The following is a 21,594-nucleotide window of genomic DNA, read 5'->3' as shown; positions in this document are numbered from 1 at the left end:
TTCAATCCTACCTCCACCTCCCCTTGTGTCCGGCTCCCCTCTTTGCCATTTTGTGTCCATGATTTTATCTGCTATGTTTTTTACAACATATTATTTTAATGTTTTTCTATGTTGTAAACCTCCCAGAATTGTTGGATGCAACATTGTTGGATGCAAGGTGGCAACAAATAAATTTTATTAAAAAAATAAATAATTTCACAGTGTATTCAGAATTGCTTTATTTTAATACAGATATTTCTTGAAAAAGTCTAACTATTCTCAAATGTTAATGTTTTGAGTAGGTGATAATAATGACTTTGTTGCTTGAACCATCAGTCTTAACAAAAGAAAAATATAAACATACATCACAGGTTTTGTAATTTATAAATATAAAATAAGATCTTCCTAATAATCAAATTCTATTATCTGTTATTCACCAGACAGGTCATGTCAATAGTTTCATAGTATATTTAATTTATAATTATTTAATGTATAATGAAACTAACCTTTTAAACTCAAAGGAAAGCTAAAATAGAGTGTTAATTTAACAGCATGTAAATCAAATATTAGTGAATTAAATCCTTTGTTAGAACTGCATGGTAGAAATAATTCAGTCTTATTGCACAGTGCATATTTCTATTCCTGTTTCAGGACAGAATTCATTTACTAATATCAGATGTAATTTTTAGAGACATGTTTTATACATAAATTTATCATAATTAAGCACTGATTGCATGTTGTAATTTGCCATGCATTTGCTCATAAAGATGATTCAATATCTGTTCATTTTTAAGGTATTCATTTCACACATTAACAAAGTATCATATATTATGAGGGCCAAGAATCAAACAAATTGCTCATTAAAACATATGTGTGCTCTACACGCTATCCAAATGTGGCCCCTTCTGAAAGTCCTGCTCCTTCTAGAGAAATAATCCATCCATATAATATCATGCTATAATCTAATATGTGATCCAAGTCAAACAACTAGCTTGATAAGTACAGTAGGTTGTCACAGCCAATTCACCTCATTCTTTTCCTGACACCCATTCTAGAGGTCACTTATTACCCATAGAAACAATTAAATTAACATGACACAAAAAGATGAATGATGGGAGAGGGGGATTATCTGGCACAAAATAAGTAAATAATATTTTATTGACTTTTCAAAAACAGGTGTCATGAACAAGTATCATGATACAAAACTGATTTTGAATATTCTGTGCAGCAATTTGAAGTGTGCTTCTTTTTCCCCTTACACCTATAAGAACAATTCATTTTTAAAAAAAAAACATGTTATATTAAGGATTGTAACAAAATTAATACAAAGCAACATAGAGAAAAAAACCAGAAAAGTAGAAAGAAAAGAAATACAAAGTGCAAAAAGTTAAAGAAAATAAATAAAATGGAAATAGAAAAAAAGAATATTTTAGGAAGTGATTCTTATTCCACTCAGTAATAAATACAAGCAAATTTAATATTGGCCCACCTCTTATAAAATTATAAAAATAATCCACTTCTTACTACCAGTATAACTCTCCTTTCCATTCACAAATTTAAAAATCATTGTCATTTTTTCCCAAGTACTGACAAAAAGTCCATAAAAGGTTCCAGCAGTATATTTTATTTTACCCTTAATCAAACAGCCAACTTTTTATTCCTTTTTTGATAGGTTGGTTCGTTGATTGATTGATTGGTTTTGCTCTAACAATTATCTAAATCTTTACATCATACGGTCGCTGTTGTGGGCTTGTAACTGCATTTAAACTTTCTTCCTCCTATCTCAAAAATTTTAGAAATCCACTTTTGTAAACCCATTAAAAATTGTTGTCCTTGTGATTTTTCATCTCTTCACTTATCATTTGTATTTCCATTTTAACTCTGTTTTATAATCCATAATTCCTTTATTTCCCAACATTTCTATATCAGCTGGAATTTGTTTCACCTCTTCATTCTGTCAGTAAATTCTTCCATTTTACTTTTTTATTTTTTTAGAATCTTTTTCAAGAAATGCATTAGCAATAATTATTGCTGTCAGTTTAAGTTTCTCTCCCAATTCTTCAAAGAACCTTTGAAATATATCTAATGTCATACTTATATCTATCAATTTATGAGCTTCAGTACTTTTTTTTCAAATTCATAATAAAATATGGATTCTTGAAAATAAAGAATAAAGAACAGTTTATCTCTTTCTTTTTTCCCAACTTGGAACTTTAATTCAAATTTCTATAAAATCTCAGCAATCATCTCTTCCCGGATAAATTAAACAATTTAGATTCCATCAAAAATATCATTTTATTTATCTTGTTATTTCACAAATCTTAGCAAAAGTTCCAATATTCCAAATTCTTCTGGTCCCTTAATCTATTTAAAACTTTCTTGAATTACCTTATTTATCTTTTTGTCCTTTATTTTATATTTTTAAATTCTTTAAACTGTTGTTTAATTTTTCTTTTAGCGGATGAAGTTTTACTCATTAGGTAGCATGGGATCCTTGGTGCTCTCTGTTCAGTTCAGTTCAGCTCAACATTGAGCTACAAATATTCTCTTCTATCATCACAAGATAGTTTTTTAAACTTTTTTCTTAGAAGTTCTCCTTTAACTTTAAAAACATGTTTCGAAAGGAAGACGCATCTGGTGTCCTTAGATTTGAGAATTTGATGGCTTTCTTTACCTCCCAGTGCTCAGACCCGTGTATTGACTACTCTCCCAGGGTCTCCTCAAAAGGAATAGCTAAGTAGGCAAATCCTCTCCTTACCTGGAGGGATTCTGTTAAAGAAGGTTCATCGCTGGTTCTTTGGTCTTTGCCAATGCATCATTTCCACTTCTCCTGGGATGTCTTAGTTCACCAATGCCTCACTCAGAAATTTCACCAATGGAAAGCTCTTCTCCCTTTCTTTGATTTGCACCAGGCAGATTTGCCCATCTGGGATCAAAAGCAATCTGAGCTTCAGTATCTTTATTAATTTTGAGGGGAGGGGAAAAATTATTTTGTTTCTCATGGATCCTGTGATATGAATCGAGTCTGCATCTGCTAAACATTCTTTCACTTCTTGAACAGATTAATTTACTGAGTGCTTTCTTGTTCTACAATTTCTCCTTATTTACTGCTATATTGGGAATGTGTGAGAAAATAACTAGGGATAAGAGAGGAATAGCATTCCTTGCACCAGTGACACTTCCTAAAAGTAACAAACTGATCTACAGTATTGGTGAGGAATGTAGTTGCTGTTTGGGTGAACAAAAATAGCCAAAGTCATCCCAATTTAAAACTTCAGTTAATTAATAAGAAGGTATATTGTCTAAACTATATCAGCATGAGAAAACTATGACATTTTGTCCTTTGTTCTTTTTAAACAGCTGGTGACCCAAAATAAATTAAAATATCTGCTCTGTTGCCTGTAAATCTTACCTGTCTACTCACATTTGATTCTAGAATACTGTTAAATATCCTAAAGTGAACTAAAATAAGGTGGCAACAAAAATCCTATTGTGAGTCTACATATATTACTCATATATACTATATTCATCAAATGTTCCTTTTTTAATGTACTCTGGTTTGATAGTACTGATATATCCTAGTTACCAAAAAGCAAATGGATGTATACATAACATTTCACACAGATGTTTTTATCAGTTCCTAGCACATTTAAGAGAGTAAAAATTCAAAGCACATAATAAATATCTAGAAATTGGCAGAAATGCCAAACTAGGCAAATATTAAACTGGTTTACAGCATCTACCAACAAAAATTATTTGCAATAGAAAACAATGTAAGTATTCCATGACAAGAGTTTTAGAGTACATTGATCATGAGTATCTTTTGCAGAGGGCAGATGTCCAGAAACTTCTCTAAGATTATGAAATGCAGTATGTTCTGCAATAATTTCTTCTTAAAATTTATTTTCTTTCACCTCCTTTCACCTGTTTTTCCTCAGCTCCTTGTGGTCAAAATGAAACTAGAGAAGATGGTAAAATAATTCAGCTTCCTCCCTGCAAAACAGGAGCATGGATCGTTCCTGCCATAATGGCTTGCTATCTTTTGGTTGCAAACATCCTTCTGGTGAACTTACTGATTGCAGTGTTTAAGTGAGTTGATAAAATATTTTATATTTTTCTCCTCCATCCATAGCAGCGATGCCAAACTTTTTAATATTTATCACCAGACTGGTTTAAAGCATCTACCAACAGAGATTATTTGCAGTAGTAAAAAATGTAAGTATCCCATGACAGAGTTTTAGAGTACATGATCATGGATATCTTTTGCAAGAGGGTATATGTCCAGAGATTTCTAAGATTTTGAAATATAGGTGATTGCAGGGGTGCTGTGACGGCTAGAACTTGGAAGACCAATCACATACAATTCATTCAGCACCATTCAGCACTTTTGAATAGCTAGTCACTTCTATAGCCACTATGGATGTCTTGACAAAGATGTAGCTGTTTTAAAGAATTGCAGACAGTGGCTACATCTATGCACTCTGAAGAATCTTTGCCCCATTCTACAGCAACAAGAACACCCAGTTATAGAAATAAACATATAGTATTAAAGTTTGGATTGTGTTACAGGTAAATTCGCTGTAATTAAAAACTCAGATGTGTTTTATATTCAATCAGGTTTAAATTCATAAACTGATAAAAATAGATGGAACCATATTTTATTTTTTGAATAAAAGAAGAGTCTGCATTTTAGAGTAAAATTTAATCTTCCAAGCTACAGATGATGTGAAAAAACAAATAAAGATTTCCAATTTATGTTATTTTTGAATATATACCTGAAGAGTTTGATCAAAGTCAAAAAATGCTCAAAGAGGGTAATTAACCCTTGTTCCTCAGTCCATTTTTCTTTTCAGTTATTTTGGATGCATCAAGCTGTGGAGAGCAGATTGAGTTTAAAAAAAACACCTCTATTGAACATTTCTTCCAATATATCTGCCCCAATCAACTAATATCAGGAGGTGTTTCCTGTACTATTTCCTATCCTAGACTGTTTCCTACCTGAAGGAGTTGACATATTGAAGATATCTTGAGATATGGATTCATCAAGGAAATCTCCTTCCTCCCTATCCACTGTTTAATTAAAGATGAAACTTATAGGCTGATACAAAGTTCAGCAATTTTGAGGCAGAGGTGCAAGGCCAAAATAGTTAGCATCCAAAATTAGCATCCAAAATAGTTTGGTAATTACAGAATAAGCAGAGCCCTGCAGTAGCGCCAAGAGTTTCCATACAGTAAGCCTGCAAACGACACCTAGTTTGTTTGACCAAGACATGAGGTTAGGTTAAAATACTGAGTTGTATTCTCCAGTTACCTATCTCAGTAGTGAGGATCAGCCTTCTACTGGATGCCATCAAACAAGATAGTCACCTCAAATTTTTCCCCAAGTCCAAATTTAACTCAGAATTTCAGTGCTTATACTTGCACTTGAGGTCCTCTGGCTGTCTTAGTGAAGTGGGAAAGAATGGAGGTTGTTGTGTTGTTGCATCCATGCTACTGAAATCATCTAAGGCAATGGCCAGTGTTCATCAAAGGAAAATCTTGGAAAATGGTTTTTATAAGCCATTACATTTAAATACCTAAGTGAATTGATATTTCTTTTAGAAGTAGACTGTATCCTAATATGTTTATGCAGAAATCAACGATGGTATATATGAGTAAAATAAACAGTGTAGCAATGTAAACATAACAGAAGTTGTTATGAGTAGTCCATCAAAAAGAGTGTTGGAATTGACTGCAGATGCTAATTGTACGTACAGCCTGAAATTTATTTTTTTTCAATGTGTAGAACAGACCCCAATGTTGCATATGCAAACAAAGAATTCAGCTGTTTATCAAACGCCTGTTCCTTTTTCTATTCCTATTTCAGCAACACGTTTTTTGAAGTTAAGTCTATATCAAACCAGGTATGGAAGTTTCAGAGATATCAGCTTATTATGACCTTCCATGAAAGACCAGTCTTACCCCCTCCACTAATCATCTTCAGTCACATGACCATGATATTTCAGCACATATGCTGTAGATGGCGGAAACATGACAGCGATCCAGATGAAGCAGACTATGGGCTCAGTAAGTGTTGTAGGATTTGTGCAGAATTATTTGGATGAAGCCATTATGCTTCATGAGGGCACTGGCATCACTTAGGACCATTCATGAGCAAACAACAATTTCAGCTGAGGAACAGACAACCAGGAGGTATCTGTGTAGTTTTGTAGTAGAGCAACCTGTCGGATACTGTATATTTGGAACTGTTCCTTAGTCGTAGCCTGCAAAGAGAGTTTTGGGAAACTAAGGCTGAAAGCAAATCCATAGGAAACTGTACACAACATACTGCAAAGGACAGAAAAAGAGTAAGGCATAGTAAGCCAAAGAAATTAAAAGCAAGAGATAAAAGGAAGAAGGATACTTAATTAAGTCTCGTTTCCACTGTTGTTCGCTATACTTTTCCATATCTTCATATCCTTGCAAACTATGGTTGTAGCATCCATTTATAAATTACTACATTGTCTTTTGTTATTTCATTCTTACCATTGTCCTTTTGAGAAATCATCAATGCCATCCAGTCTGTTCAGTTTTCTACTTTTTCTTAATATTTTTCTTTTGCTTTTATATCCTCATTTTGCAATTTATTCTTTTTTTTAAATATTTTTTTATTTTTATATTTTAAAAAACATCTCTTAGTGAACAATGTGGTTCCATGTTTTTACATTTCAAGACAAACATGAACCCAGTTACATATTCATCTTTCGTATTCAATTTCATATCATATTATTATTTATTCCATTTTCCTTTAAATATTCTCAAATATTTTTATATTTTATCCAATTCCGATTTAGATCATAACTTACTTGATTTTTCTTTAAATATTCTCGTATCTTGTTTTACAATATTATCTAAGTTTCTTGTTTCATTTCTATATTCATTACACATATTTACTTTTATCAGTCATATTTGCAATTTTACCACATACTATTATTCCATTCATTGTTCAATAGGTTCCATCCTAATTCTAATACTCCAAAATTCCCCTTTAATTGTCAATTCAAGTTTGCCACCCCTTTGCCTTATACACTCATTCCAGTTCATCGAGATCATAAAGAAACAAAACTTACAACCCAGCGACCTACTAGTGAGCTTCGATGCCAAGTGCCAATAAAAGAAGCCTTGACAGCCATCCAAAACAAATACAACCCCTCCAAGCACATCCTAGATCTGACCAACCACTGCCTATCCAATACATACTTCACCTACAATGGACAAAAATACAAACAAATAGAAGGAGCACCCATGGGGTCACCCCTCTCACCTGTCATCACAAACCTCTACATGGAACACTTTGAAACACAAACTCTAGAAAAATATGATCACAAACCCAAACTCTGGCTCAGATACGTAGATGACACCTTCATAATCTGGCCACATGGGAAAGAAAAACTGAACAACTTCCTCACACACCTCAACAGCCTACACCCCAAAATACAATTCACCATGGAAACAGAAGCTAACAATCAACTTCCCTTCCTAGATGTCTTAGTAGACAAAAAACCCAATGGCTCCCTAGGACACACCATCTACCAGAAAAAAACACATACAAACCGCTATCTACACGCACTCTCACACCACCACCCAGCACAGATCAATTCCATAGCCGAGACACTCATCTCCAGAACAAAATGCTTAGCCAACAAACAACACCTAAAAACCGAACTACACACTCTCACTAACGTACTAACAGCCAATGGATTCCAAAGAAAGAAGATTACCCACCTAATCCAAAAAGAAACCCCAACCAAAATCCAAGACAGAGAACAAGAGAATGGCAAAGCCCTCCTCCCATATATAAAAGGCACTACAGACAAAATCAGCAAGATCCTCCAAAAACACAACATTAAAACAGCATTCTGCACAAACAGAAAAATATCCGCCATCCTAAGAAACCCTAAAGACAAAATCGAGTTAGAAAACCAAGGAGTACACGAAATCCCTTGCACCGCCTGTCCCACCACATACATCGGACAAACTAACAGAAGAATAAGTGCACGCATTGAAGAACACAAGAACTCAATCAAAAAAAAGAACCAACCTCTTCCTGGTCCAACACCTCAAAGCCACAGGACATGAGATTGACTTTAAAAATACCAGAACTATCGCCAAAACCGAACACTTCAACAACAGAATAATCAGAGAAGCCATAGAGATAGAAAAATGCCCACACAGCATGAATAAATGAGATGATACCTCCCGCCTACCAGCCATTTGGAAACCCGCCCTCATGAACAAGCGAGTACCTAACATGAAGAATGACACCAGACCCACACGCATGAGGGCCACACAAGATGCTACCACCACACTTCCACATAGAAAGCAGACTCACACCCACAAAGAAGATGAGACACGAACACGGACCAGAAGCTGTACCGCAGCTGCATCACTACCTGCTTCAAACCCCTCCGACCCATACATGAAGCGAACTGACACCCACCATGAAGATGTGGCACGACCACGAACTCGAAGCCAAACGAACACAGACCCAGACCCCAAACTCAAAGCCATATTAAAAACCCAAAATGCTACATCACAGCCACCCGCTCAGGACATCACATCAGAAAACTCAAGAAATTACACCTCAAGAACTCAAGAAGTCACAACACAGCAAATGACCCAGGATATCACAGCACAAGACCAAGGATACCACAGCAATAAATCTCACAAGGTCATCACACAACCCATTACCCAAGCTGTTACTACACAGGAGGCTAATCGAAAAGAGATCAAAACACAAACGACCCAGGAGATTACAACGCAAGACCCAGGATACCACAACAAAAGAACTCACAAGCCCATCACACAACCCATTACCCAAGCCGTTAAAACACAAGAGGCTAACGACCCAGGAGATGACAGCACAAGATCCAGGATATCTCTACAACAAAAGGCCATTACACAGCCCATTATACCAACATCAACTCCATCAACCAATCAAGAGGCTGCAGCACAGCCAACCAGCCCAACACACCATCCCCACCACTTGTATATATAGAGAGATGGCAGCTCCGGTCACACACTGCTTGCACTGGCACTGAGCCGAAAGCACCAGCCTGAAGATGGCGAGTGGGACCTCGCCAAAACGTTGCCTAGATACTTTGAATCTTACGCGGGAGAAAACCCGAATAACCAAAGATCCATATATATATACCCAAGCTGTTACTACACAGGAGGCTAATGGAAAAGAGATCAAAACACAAACGACCCAGGAGATTACAACGCATAGACCCAGGATACCACAACAAAAGAACTCACAAGCCCATCACACAACCCATTACCCAAGCCGTTAAAACACAAGAGGCTAACGACCCAGGAGATGACAGCACAAGATCCAGGATATCTCTACAACAAAAGGCCATTACACAGCCCATTATACCAACATCAACTCCATCAACCAATCAAGAGGCTGCAGCACAGCCAACCAGCCCAGCACATCATCCCCCACCACTTGTATATATAGAGATGGCAGCTCCGGTCACACACTGCTTGCACTGGCACTAAGCCGAAAGCACCAGCCTGAAGATGGCGAGTGGGACCTCGCCAAAGCGTTGCCTAGATACTTTGAATCTTACGCGGGAGAAAACCCGAATAACCAAAGATCCACATACAAATACCCGAGAACCTCAGAAAACATATATATATATATATATATATATATATATATATATATATATATATATATATATATATATATATATATATATATATTTGTTTTCTTAAGTTTTGAGTACTTATGTATGGTATTCAGCTTTCTTCGGGTATTTTTCCATGTCATTATAGTTGTGCTTTTAAAGTTGTAGCAACGTTTCGGCAGAATCTCACCTGTCATCATCAGGCTTCTGTATTGTGCTTGTCTATGAGTCAGACTTTCACAGCCATTTCAGTTTTAAAAATGTAGGGGCTAGCCTACTGCTGTGCCAGAATATTTTTTTTCTTAACCCTGATTGGCTGGGAGTCTTGGTCTGTGTTTATTGGTCTTGGAGTTTGCTGTGTTCTGCTTGATTGGTGTTTCTAATATCTTCTGTCTATTTTGTGGCTTCTGTCTATTTTTTTGTCTTGATTGGCTGGCAACATTGTGTTCCTGTATTGGAGGCTTTTAGTCCAGTTTGGCTCCGAGTAAACGGACGGCTATCATTTATTAGGAAGCTAGGTTTCATCTGGGTGCCTGGTTGGAGTGTGTTTGAGCTGGAGGTATCAGGAACACAATGTTGCCAGCCAATCGAGACAAAAAAAGCCACAAAACAGACAGAAGATATTAGAAACACCAATCAAGCAGAACACAGCAAACTCCAAGACCAATAAACACAGACCAAGACTCCCAGCCAATCAGGATTAAGAAAAAAAATATTCTGGCACAGCAGTAGGCTAGCCCCAAATTTAAAACTGAAATGGCTGTGAAAGTCTGACTCATAGACAAGCACAATACAGAAGCCTGATGATGACAGGTGAGATTCTGCCAAAACGTTGCTACAACTTTAAGAGCACAACTATAACGATGTGGGAAAATACCCGAACAAAGCTGAATACCATACATGTAAGTATTCGCGAAAACTTAAGAAAACATATATATATATATATGTTTGTATATATACTGTATATATACTATATATACTATATGTGTGTGTGTGTGTGTGTGTGTGTGTGACTGATAATAGTCTTTCCATTACAATTCTCAGAGATCATTTTAGCTTTATTCATCGCTTTATTAAATGTCCATTAATATACGTATAATAAATTACCATTTCCATATCTATTCCAATTAATTCTATATCTAATTTAGCAAAAATCCTTAGGGGAAAATATCAATTCCATTCTTTTCTATTTTTAAATCTATATTCTTATATATCACCACACGTTACCTGTTTTGCAATTTATTCTCTCTATGTGACCAAATTGTTTGGATTCTTGACTAACAATATAACTTCACCTTTGTGAAAGTACACAAACACTCATGACCCTAGCCAATACATTTCTAATGTCACTACCATCTTTCCATATGTATTTATCCATAAATATATAAACAATGTAAGGAGCATCATGTATACTTGTTTTGTCTTGGATTAGGCCTATTTAGTTTATCATAAGCTTTCTATATGAACAAATATACAATAAACTTCTCACCTTTCCAGTTTTCTTAATGTTCTGTACACCTCTTGACCAATATAAAACCACACTGCACTAAGCCAATTTTGCTCATTGCCTCCTTATGTCCTCTCAATGAGATGCTGTCACTTTTTCAAACATCCTTAACAAATTAATTCTTAAATCATTTTTGCATTTACTTTACATTTCCTTATGTACATGAGAATAAAAACATCTCAAATAGGAGGCACAGAAGCTCTTTTCGCACATACAATTTTAGTACTTGTGCTGCCGAAGCAAGCACGATACATATTCGCACATACACATTTACACTGCATAGCTACTTGATAAGAAAATTATATCCATATTTTAACGTTTCTTTTGTTATATGTATGCAGTGCTATCATTTTTCACAGCATGTGATTTCCTTTTCATCGGTTATTTCTTAAAACAGTCATTTCAGCTTATTTAATATTACTGTACAAATCTCAAATAGCATTCCCTCGCTTCAGTTTTACCTCAAAAGATTTCATCACTTTTGATTATATTTAATTTTGTAATTTGATAGACAAGATATGTATCAAGACCTCACTCATCTATTATCAGCTTTGTGATGTTTTCACTGAAGAAAACTGGGACTAAAGCCCATATCTTATGTATATAAAGCATGTGTATAGTTGGCTAAAGTCTGCAATTCCCAGTCCAAATACAATTTCCAAAAAAATTTCAAGGCAGCTACACATAGAATGAATTATTAATATTTCCTTGGCATGAGCATCTAACTGGTCTCTAGGTATTATAAAAGCAGTGATTTTCTTTAGGCTCGTGCTCAAACTTTGAAATTTCTTATTTTCCTAGTTTGGCCTACCTTCAGGTTTGTTTTGTTTTTGTTTTGTGTCTTTTGTCAAATCATTTCTATTTTCACACATGTTTTCTAATTTCATGAAAATTTTGTTTTAAAAAATTCTCAGACATTGTATCTTTATCTGTTTTATCTGTTTATTTCTTTTCTTTACTATTTTTTACTTCATTGTACATAATTGTTTCATCACATTAATGCCAACACTGGTACAGTGGTTAAGGAACTGGGCTAGATATAGGTAAATCCAAGTTAGGTCCACCCTCAGCTGTGGAAGTTTTGTGGGTCTAGACAAAAGACAGAGCTGCAGAGGTGGTATTCAGCAGGTTCTGACCAGTTCTGGAGAACCGGTAGCAGAAAATTTGAGTAGTTTGGAAAACCGGCAAATACCATCTCTGACTGGAGATTTTACAGTATCCTTCCCTGCCACGCCCACCAAGCCACACCCACAGAACCAGTAGTAAAAGAATTTGAATCCCACCACTGCAGAGCTGGTACCAAGACTTCAGTCAGATAAGTAGGCCTTGAGCCTAGACCAATAAACTAACTTGAGCAAAATGTCTCAGGCAAACTCCTCCCTAATTTGCACGAGGGGCAGCACATTCAGACTTGCAAGATTTTGTTAGTATAGCTGTTACAATAAAGGTCGTTCTAACTTACATGACATTGGTTTCTTATTCTGGTCTACCCTATAGGGCTGATACTGGGTGACCTTAGGCCAGTCTATCATCCCATCTTATCTCACAGAATAGTTGAAGGTGGAAAAAATTAAACTAATCCAAACATATAGATCTAATATTCTTATAATTCTTATAATGGAAAAACATTGTATAATTGGGGTCTACAAAGATATGAACAGCAATGAATACCAGTAACACCACTTGCAGTCACTTTGCTTGTCCAATCGATCTGAAGTCCTGCCAGTACCTACAGAGATGTACTGTTCCCAATGTCCTTAGTGATGGGACAGTATAGACATTCTTCTATTTCTTTCAGTGCCCTGTCTGAGTTTTTGGAGCAGTGGTTCCCAAAGTGGGTGGTACCGCCCCCTGGGGGGGGATGCCTTAGGGGGCGCTAAGAGGTGGCAGGGGGGCACTGGAGGAGTCCAGCTGCACCGGAAAAACACACGGTGGCTGGAGGTTTTTGCAGGCACAGGGGATCAGTGCAGCACTGCAGGCGGGATTCACCCTTCCCATCCTGGAAGCGCTGCCTGCACTGAACCGCAACAGGTCCCCACATGAGCCGGGTCAAGCCGGCTGAGAGGAAAGTATCCCCAAGGAAGCGACATAAAAGTGTATGCGCCGTCTCGTAGTTGTGTCACAGGAATTACGTAGGACGAGCCTTTCGGCATGTTGAGCGTTCTTGGTGGAGTCGAGTGCTGGGAGGTTTTGCTTGGTGGGCCAAGGCCTAGAAGTTGGTGCGAAGCAATGTCGGGGATTATGGGAGGTGGGACGGGCTCTACTTGAAAGCGGCTGCTGAAGGGGGGGTGCTAAGAGGTGGGGGGGCATTCGAAGCGCCGGCACTGCAGGCTCATCCCATTGACTGTTGCACCGGAGCAGTGCAAGGGGCTCAAAGGCGTTGAATGCAGCAGCGGCAGCACATTGGGAAAGTCACTCTGGCTTTGCTCTACTTTCCCAAAGTGTCGCCGCTGTTGCATTCTGTCTGTCCATCCATCCAAAAGGTCTGTCTGTCTGTCTGTCTGTCTGCCTGCCTCCCTGCCTGCCTGTCTTTCTGGCTATCTACCTACCTATCTACCTACCAATATTGATCGATCTATCTACCTACCTACCTATCCATCCATCCATCCATCCAAAAGGTCTCTGTCTGTCTGTCTTCCCGCCTGCTTGCCTGCCTGCCTGCCTACCTACCTATCTACCTATCTACCAATATATCTTTCTACCTACCTGCCTGTCTATCTATCTACCTACCTACCTACTTATCTACCAATCTGTCTATCTACCTACCTATCTACCTACCTACCTATCCATACATCCATTCAAAATGTCTGCCTGCCTGCCTACCTATCTATCCATACACTCATCCAAAAGATTTGCCTGCCTGCCTACCTACATACCAATATATCTATCTACCTACCTACCTACCTACCTCTCTCTATCTATCTATCTATCTATCTATCTATCTATCCATCCATGTTCAAAGCGCCGCAGGCACATTGGGAAAGTAGAGCAAAGCCAGTCTGGGAGGGAGAGAGAGAGAGAGAAAGAAACCTGATGCATCAGATTGAAATGAGGCCTAGTTTAGACTGAGGCCCTTTTCCATACTGAAATATCTTTGGTTTCTATTAAACGTTTTGTGGACGAAACATGGTCAAGACTATCAGGAAGCTCTCACATTTTGTTGAGGTTTTAAACAGGATCCATTGGACCAGATCTCCACCCTAAAAAATTACTTTTCCCCAATGTATTACAGTGCCAATTCTGAAGAAGGCAAAACCAAAATGTACTGGTAAATTACAAGGAGAATACACACACACACACACACACACACACACTCCCTTCTAACCCTGCTGGAGCAAGTGATTGGATTAGAATAGATATCTCATTATCTTTCTCCTGCCTCCCTCCCTCCTTTATTTCTTTTTCTTTCCGTCCCTTCCTTCCATCCTCCCCTTTCTTTGTCTGTCCCTTTATCGTTCTTTCCCTTTTCTCTTTCTTTTCTTCCTTCTATCTTTCTCTCTCTTTCTTTTCTCTCTCTCTATTTCCCTCTCTCAGGCTCACCCCATTGACTTGGTGCTCTGCTCAGACTTGCTTGGGCAGGTCCCTCTGGTGCAGCGGGCTCAATGGGGTGGACCTGCGGGGCTGGCACCTAGAATGCGGCAGTGGTGGCACGTTTGAAAAGTAGAGCAAAGCCAGAGATCGGTAATTTTTGCTGCAAAGGATCACAAAAGCTTCTGGGCACAAGAAGGGACACACATGTCAATGCAATTCAGCAACATAAAATAAAGAAATAAAAATAAAACAAAACAACAAGAATCCGCAAAGCATTTCTGATTAGATTTTATTCACTACTAGAATCTAATCAGAGATGCTTCTGCTGATTCTAGTGCAATGACCTGCTCCAGCAGGGTTAGAAGGTTGTGTGTGTGTGTGTGTGTGTGCATGGCTGTCAAAACTCCAAAAACAGGTCAAGTAGCTCGGGAGGCCAGTCATAAATTAGAACACTTACTAAACAACCGGCCATTAAGTGAGGACCACTTGTATTTGGTTTGCCAGTTACCTGGCCACACCCATCCAGTCACATGACCACGAAACCATGCCTACCCAGTCATGTGACCAGCAAGCCATGCCCAGCCAGCAAGCCACACCAGCCAGTCACATGACCAGCAAGCCATGCCCACCCAGTCACGTGACCACCACGCCCTCAAATTAGGTCATGCCCACAGAAATTTGAATCCCACCCCTGGGTGGGGGGGGGCACCGAGGATGAGTTTTTAGTACCAAGGGGGCAGTGGACTGAAAAAGTTTGGGAACCACTGTTTTAGAGGGTGAAAAGAAGAAAAAAATAATGGAGTATCTGAATAAGTCTGACATAAATCGAAAAATATCTGGCAGGTAGGAGTTAGGGCATAAATTTGGGAAAGCAGAAGTAGAGCTACAAATCTGAGACTCATCAAAACAATCTACATATTAAGTTACATATAGAGGGGATTTCAGTTGTAAATATTATAAAATAGGCAGTGCTCTATACTTACACATAATTAGTTATTGATTGTTATTTATTGCCTTCTATGTCTCCTATAGAACTTTTTATAACAGATGATGAACTGAAGAAGGTTCATGATTTTGAAGAACAATGCATAGAGGAATATTTCAGAGAGAAAGACGATAGATTTAATTCTTCCAATGATGAGAGAATCCGTGTAACTTCTGAAAGGTGCACAACATTTTGTTTGGCTTTGTAGATATATGTTTTAAAAATTGTAATCATAAATATTTTCACTTTGTTGTTTTTTAAAACAAAAAGATTTTTAAAAGTTCCATAATATTTTATTGGCTGCAAATTAATAGTAATCAAAATATAGTAAACCTATTTTGGAATTGTCATAAAAGTGGTATTTATACAAAAAAGAAAAACCCACAAAAATTAAGCATATTTCCAAGTAAAAATCCTTGGTTTAGATTACTTGGTTAAATCTGACTAAAACAGAGACCGCAATCATCAGTAGAATATAAAGTCTAAAAAATAACTAGAATACAAAAATATAGATTTAGTCGCTATATATGAAGTCTTTATTCTATTATCAAATTGGGGGAGGTGAGGACAAGGCGTGAAATACATGGGACCAAAGGGCTGTTTCTGACTCCAGCGCAAGTGACACCCAAATCTCCTCCCCATATGCATGGCAGAATTCTTCAGGGGAAAAAAGATCGCTGCAACCCCAAAATTTGTTACATTAGTGCTACAAGCTATACATCAAGGAAGTATCTGATTGGGCCTTTGGTCTTATTCAATTCTGATATTTCCTATGCATATTCCACTTTTTTTCTCTTTATCCTCTCCTTGGTGAATTGGAAATCATCCCTGAATCTCAGAGTCATTTTGGGGGTAGAACATTGGTTGTGTGAAGTCTGCTTTTATAAATGGGTCTTAGAAGTCATAATGCAAATTGAGGTCTTATTTCATAGTCTCTTAGTTTCCACTTAAACAGATAGGCAAGAGTGTAAACCTATTGGTATAAACCTGGAGAAAATTTTGTAGAAAAGTGAATAAAGCATACATTAATTGTATGTAAAATAATTACTTTGCAATATACTTGTAATATAACTGAGGGTTAAGGATATCATGACACTCTAAATTTATTTCTCCAGGGATTACTTATTGCCATCATATTCATTTGACAAGAATTAGGCCCTTTTCTAACTTCCTGGCAGCTTTTAAAATCTGTATAGCTGTGCAATTTTAGGTTTGATAAACCAATTACTACTTTCTATAGATTTGGTACTTACTAAGGAGTTTGCCACATAAAACCCATAAAATTGAAATATTTCTATACCAGAAATCAATATTTTTATCTTTGTATATGTGAGCCTGCATAACATACAGTAGATCTGTAAATCTTATGCTTACAAATTTGAAATCTATAAGTAATGTATACAGAACAGCTCTAAAAGTCTATGTTTTAAGTTATGTAAATGTTTATTGTTTATTTTTTAAAAAGGACATCGATGCATCTCACAACTTTAATCAGGAGCAAAATGCAAATTCTTGTTTAAATATGTGTTGATAAAATGATTGATCAAATCATTGAGGAGGCAAGAAGTAAATGGATTTATCATTCCAGTTACCTAGTAACCTCTTTTTAATTGTTTATTTTAAAAAAGAAGATTAATTTTCTTAGTGTGCGTATCAGTATACTAATGGCATACTATTTACATTATTATCTATTTTCTTGATTAAGTAAATTGGTTTAGAAATAACCAAGGTAATCTGCTTGCCCTACTGGATGTTATCAAAACATTTTTTCACTGTCTTTTCTTCCTGCAGAGTAGAGAATATGGCAATGCGATTAGAGGAAGTGAATGAACGAGAGCATTGCATGAAGGCCTCGCTTCAGACTGTAGATATACGGCTTGCTCAGCTGGAAGATATGATTGGGAGAATGGCCACCGCACTGGACAAAATTACTGGCACGGACAGAGGAGAGGCCAGTAAGATACGGTCTCGAACATCTTCTGACTGTACTGACACAGCTTACATTGTGAGACAAAGTAGCTTCAACAGCCAGGAAGGGAATGCATACAAACTTCAAGAGAGTATTGATCCTACGGGGGAAGAATCAATGTCCCCCACCTCTCCAACATTAACGCCTCGACTGCGAAGTCACTCCTTCTATGCGATGAATATGAAGGAGAAGGGTGGGCTTGAGAAATTTGAAAGTATTTTGAAAGAACGGTCTCTGAACCTTCATCGTGCCACTAGCTCTCACTCAATCTCAAAAGAACCAAAAGTTTCATTAGTGCCTGTAAGCACTTTGTCTATTGCTCCAGATTCTCGGAGGCCTTCCTCTTGCATTGATATTTATGTGTCTGCCATGGACGAGCTGCAGTCAGGAATAGAGCCCCTGGACAGTTCAATGAACATCCTTGGGACCGGAGACGCTACTCTTCAAGCTCAGATCACTTCCAGCGTTCCCTCGAGTAGTGCTTATGTCAGTGGTACCGCTGGTGACGGAATCTCAGGCAGAAGTATTGAGTGTGAAGAGCCTTCTTCGCTGGAAACAAGGGTGTTTTCTTCAGATTATTCCCAAATCACAGACAGTCAAAACCCCTGGGAATTGGATCCCCCCCTATATCATACCTTAGAGCGTTCTAAAAGTAGTCGCTACCTGGCTACAAGCCCCTTTATTTTAGAAGAGGCACCTATTGTAAAATCTCAGAGTTTTATGTTCTCTCCATCCCGGAGTTATTTCAGCAGCCTCGGAGTACCGGTCAAAACAGCAGAGTACACTAGCATTACCGACTGTATTGATACAAGGTGTGTCAGTGCTCCTCAAACCATTGCAGAAAGGTCAAGTTTTCCTGGGATCCATGGAGATAAGATGGATGACCTGGGATGCTGCCATCCAGAGAGGGAAGCAGAACTAAGTCACCCAAGTTCTGACAACGAGGACACTGAAGCCAAAGACAAAAAAGCAGTTTCCTTGTCACTTCAAGACAGCAATACATCTAGGACCTTGTCTAACAATATTCTGCTTCCTAAAATAGAGCGGGCCAATAGTTACTCTGCAGATGAATCCAACTTACTCTACGTGCACACACGGAAAAGCTACTCCATCAGTGACAAACTTGATAGGCAGCGCAATGCATCCAGCCTTCGAAATACATTTCAGAGGAGCAGGTCATCCAAACCAGAAGGCACAGGAGACACCTTGTCAATGAGAAGACTCTCTAGAACAGGTGCATTCCGGAGCTTTGAGAGCAAATATTGCTAGAGATGACATCTGCTCTTTGGTCCTCCTCTTGAGCAGAATGAAATAACCTCAGATTTATGAAGTGTCAGCAAAAAGCTGGCTTCTACCACCAGTCGAATTAGCCCTCTTTAATCTCAGTGTCAGCCACCGAGATTCTGCCTCTTGACCCAGTTGGCATTTGCACTTAATAGGGGGCGGGATGGGTGGGAGGGAAGATTTTAAAGACATTATTTTTTAAAAAAAGCTTTATGACATCGTGCATAAATGGGGAAATAGTTTGAGAAATCTGCCTTTCAAAATAGAAATAGGTTTTTTTTTAAAAGAAGCAAAATAACATGCATCTAAAATGGGTGTTTTAATTATGATTCTGTTGTCGTTTACATCAGTACATTTGTGATAACTTATGAAGCAGTATCTTTGAATTACATTATAGAAGACAAACCTATCAATTCCCACTTTTCACTCTCATGGTTCACACGTCTTTTTTTGTACTGACAACTTGTAGTGCCACAAATGTTATATTTTCAAGAAGGGAAGTAAACAGATGCCTTTTATATAGCAGCATGAGGGAAAGGGGGAAATTTATGTAATACATTATCATGTGGTTCCTGTATTAAACAGGCTTTTTCGCACAGCTGACCAAGCTCAGGAAGATTGTAATTAAGTGGAATAGTAAATACTTATTTTTGTAATTACATCTACGTATTAGTTTAGAAAGAATTCCATGGAGCCTCCTTAAAATGTTACATGACAGGAAGAAAACAGTCCAGAGGCAACATCATATTCTTATTGCTCTGTACAATATTTCTATCTTTTTTTCCCCAAGTATTTGGAATTTATTGGGCGTATTTGCATTTCATTGCTCTTCTAATTGTTTTACCATTTATTGCTGGAGGTATTGAATGATGATCTTCTCTTACAATATTAAAGGACTGAGAGGTTAGTTAGCCTAAGTGAAATTAAGACTTCGGATTGTTTCAAAAACCATTCTTTTAAGTATGCTTCCATTGTCTAGATTAGAATGGCAAAGAGAAGAGATTTCATACCATGTAAGAATGGAATTTGAAAGTTTCATTGTCCTCAGGTCTACTCATCAATAATGTTTGCAATAACCCTCCTGGGTGCAAGAATTAAGTATGGCTCCTAGAGGATAATAGGCAGGTGGCATAGTTATAGAGCAGAGGTCTCCAAACTTGGCAACTTTAAGACTTGTGGACTTCAACTCCCAGAATTCTCCAGGCAGCTTCTGGAAGTTGAAGTCCACAAGTCTTAAAGTTGCCAAGTTTGAGGACCCTGTTATAGAGTTTCAATTTATGTATCTCTCTCACACATCAGTGATATTTTAGAAAACATTTTAAAAATTATTTTGAGTTGGCTAAATTCCTTTTTCAATTTTAAGCATTCAGACTAAATCTAGGTGTAAGCAGTCTTCCAAAGCACAATAGAGCACGGATACTCCGCTTTTGTTTTGAGTTAGGGGGCCAGGGGTGGGATTCAACCGGTGTTACTACCAGTTCGGTGACTACGTTTTATTATTACATAAAAAGCAGGAAATAAAGGACAGGTAAGAGCCCAGGCGGGCGGGTGGGCCAAACAGCAGCAAACACAGAACCAGTTTGGTGTCTGCTGCTCTTCAGAGCTACCGATTCTATAGAGCCGGGCAGAACCAGTATCATCCCACCCCTGGTTATGGCTCTAATAACCCCACATAGCTTGACAAGGGTCAAGGATTGTGGATGTTCTCCAGAACTTTGGAAGGTACCAGAAATAAACTCAGACCTCTGAAAGTTTCCAAAGTCCTAATTCATCTGATAGTAGCTGCGGGCAAAACACAGCCACAGATCTTTTTGAACGCAGCTTGTGCCTTGATTTCAATTATAAAATGTAATGCAAATTGCCCCAATCAATTGACCTTCTTGCTACTTACTCTCCATCTTCCTTATTCTCAGCTATTATTCTATAATTTGCCAAGATGTTTTAGTATGTGCTTTCCCATGAGAATAATTTATCAATGATCAAGACATATGCCAACATACCTGGGAAGCAGGATACACTGATTATTCGATTTATTTCCTAAACTGCTTCTAAGGCCTAACATTAATTCAATTGTTGTAAATAACTGCACAATACATACTTTTATTAGAGCTTTGATGTGTGTGGTTTTTGTGTGTGTGTGTGTGTGTGTGTGTTAGAAAAAACTTTTCTACAGCAAAGAAACATGGTGTGGAAGTAGATGTTTTAGTCATTAGCCATTTTTTTTCAAACAGTTCTCCTGTCTCATATGAGATTTCAGATTTTCCATGCACAAAATGGTATCTAAGACAGGTTTCTTTTTAATTTACTACTAATGCCTTTTTTCATACTATCACAATCATTCCAAATTTCATGAGATCTGACATAATCTTGCATAATTTTGAACAGGGTCTCTAATGATAATTCATTCAAACAATATTTCAATGACCTCAGATGAAACAGATCTATTTTAAATAAGTCAAAATATATTACCATTCTTGCTCATTTCTGCTCTGCACATAAGCCAAGACTAGATCAACATTGCTCTCTTAAACTACTGAATTATTCAATTTCATTTGAGCTGACTGTGTGAAAAAACCCCTCCTAAATGGATTCATAAAAACAATTCAAATCATCCTTTGAATTTTCCTGTTTGCCTTCAATGACAATGTCCTGATCTACGTTAAGC

General features: G+C 37.6%; 1 protein-coding gene across 5 annotated transcripts in view; it reads left to right on the top strand.

Moving 5' to 3' along the window:
- Positions 1-19,100, top strand: part of TRPM3 (transient receptor potential cation channel subfamily M member 3) — a 246,351-nt gene extending 227,251 nt beyond the window's left edge. For all 5 annotated transcript variants that reach the window (XM_087957807.1, XM_087957808.1, XM_087957809.1 and 2 more), the window contains 4 exons: positions 3,918-4,068; positions 5,846-6,045; positions 15,724-15,856; positions 17,468-19,100. In XM_087957807.1, coding sequence (XP_087813933.1) covers positions 3,918-4,068; positions 5,846-6,045; positions 15,724-15,856; positions 17,468-18,914 — 1,931 coding nt within the window. In that variant the 3' untranslated portion in view covers positions 18,915-19,100. The remainder of the gene's footprint in view (positions 1-3,917; positions 4,069-5,845; positions 6,046-15,723; positions 15,857-17,467) is intronic.
- Positions 19,101-21,594: the final 2,494 nt, after the last annotated feature.

This window comes from Notechis scutatus, chromosome 2, assembly GCF_049901735.1.
Source record: "Notechis scutatus isolate UNSWTSFEM ecotype Mainland chromosome 2, rNotScu1.2, whole genome shotgun sequence".
Lineage (NCBI taxonomy): Eukaryota > Metazoa > Chordata > Lepidosauria > Squamata > Elapidae > Notechis > Notechis scutatus.
Note: the sequence above shows the minus strand (reverse complement) of the source record. Positions and strands in the feature narration are given on the sequence as shown.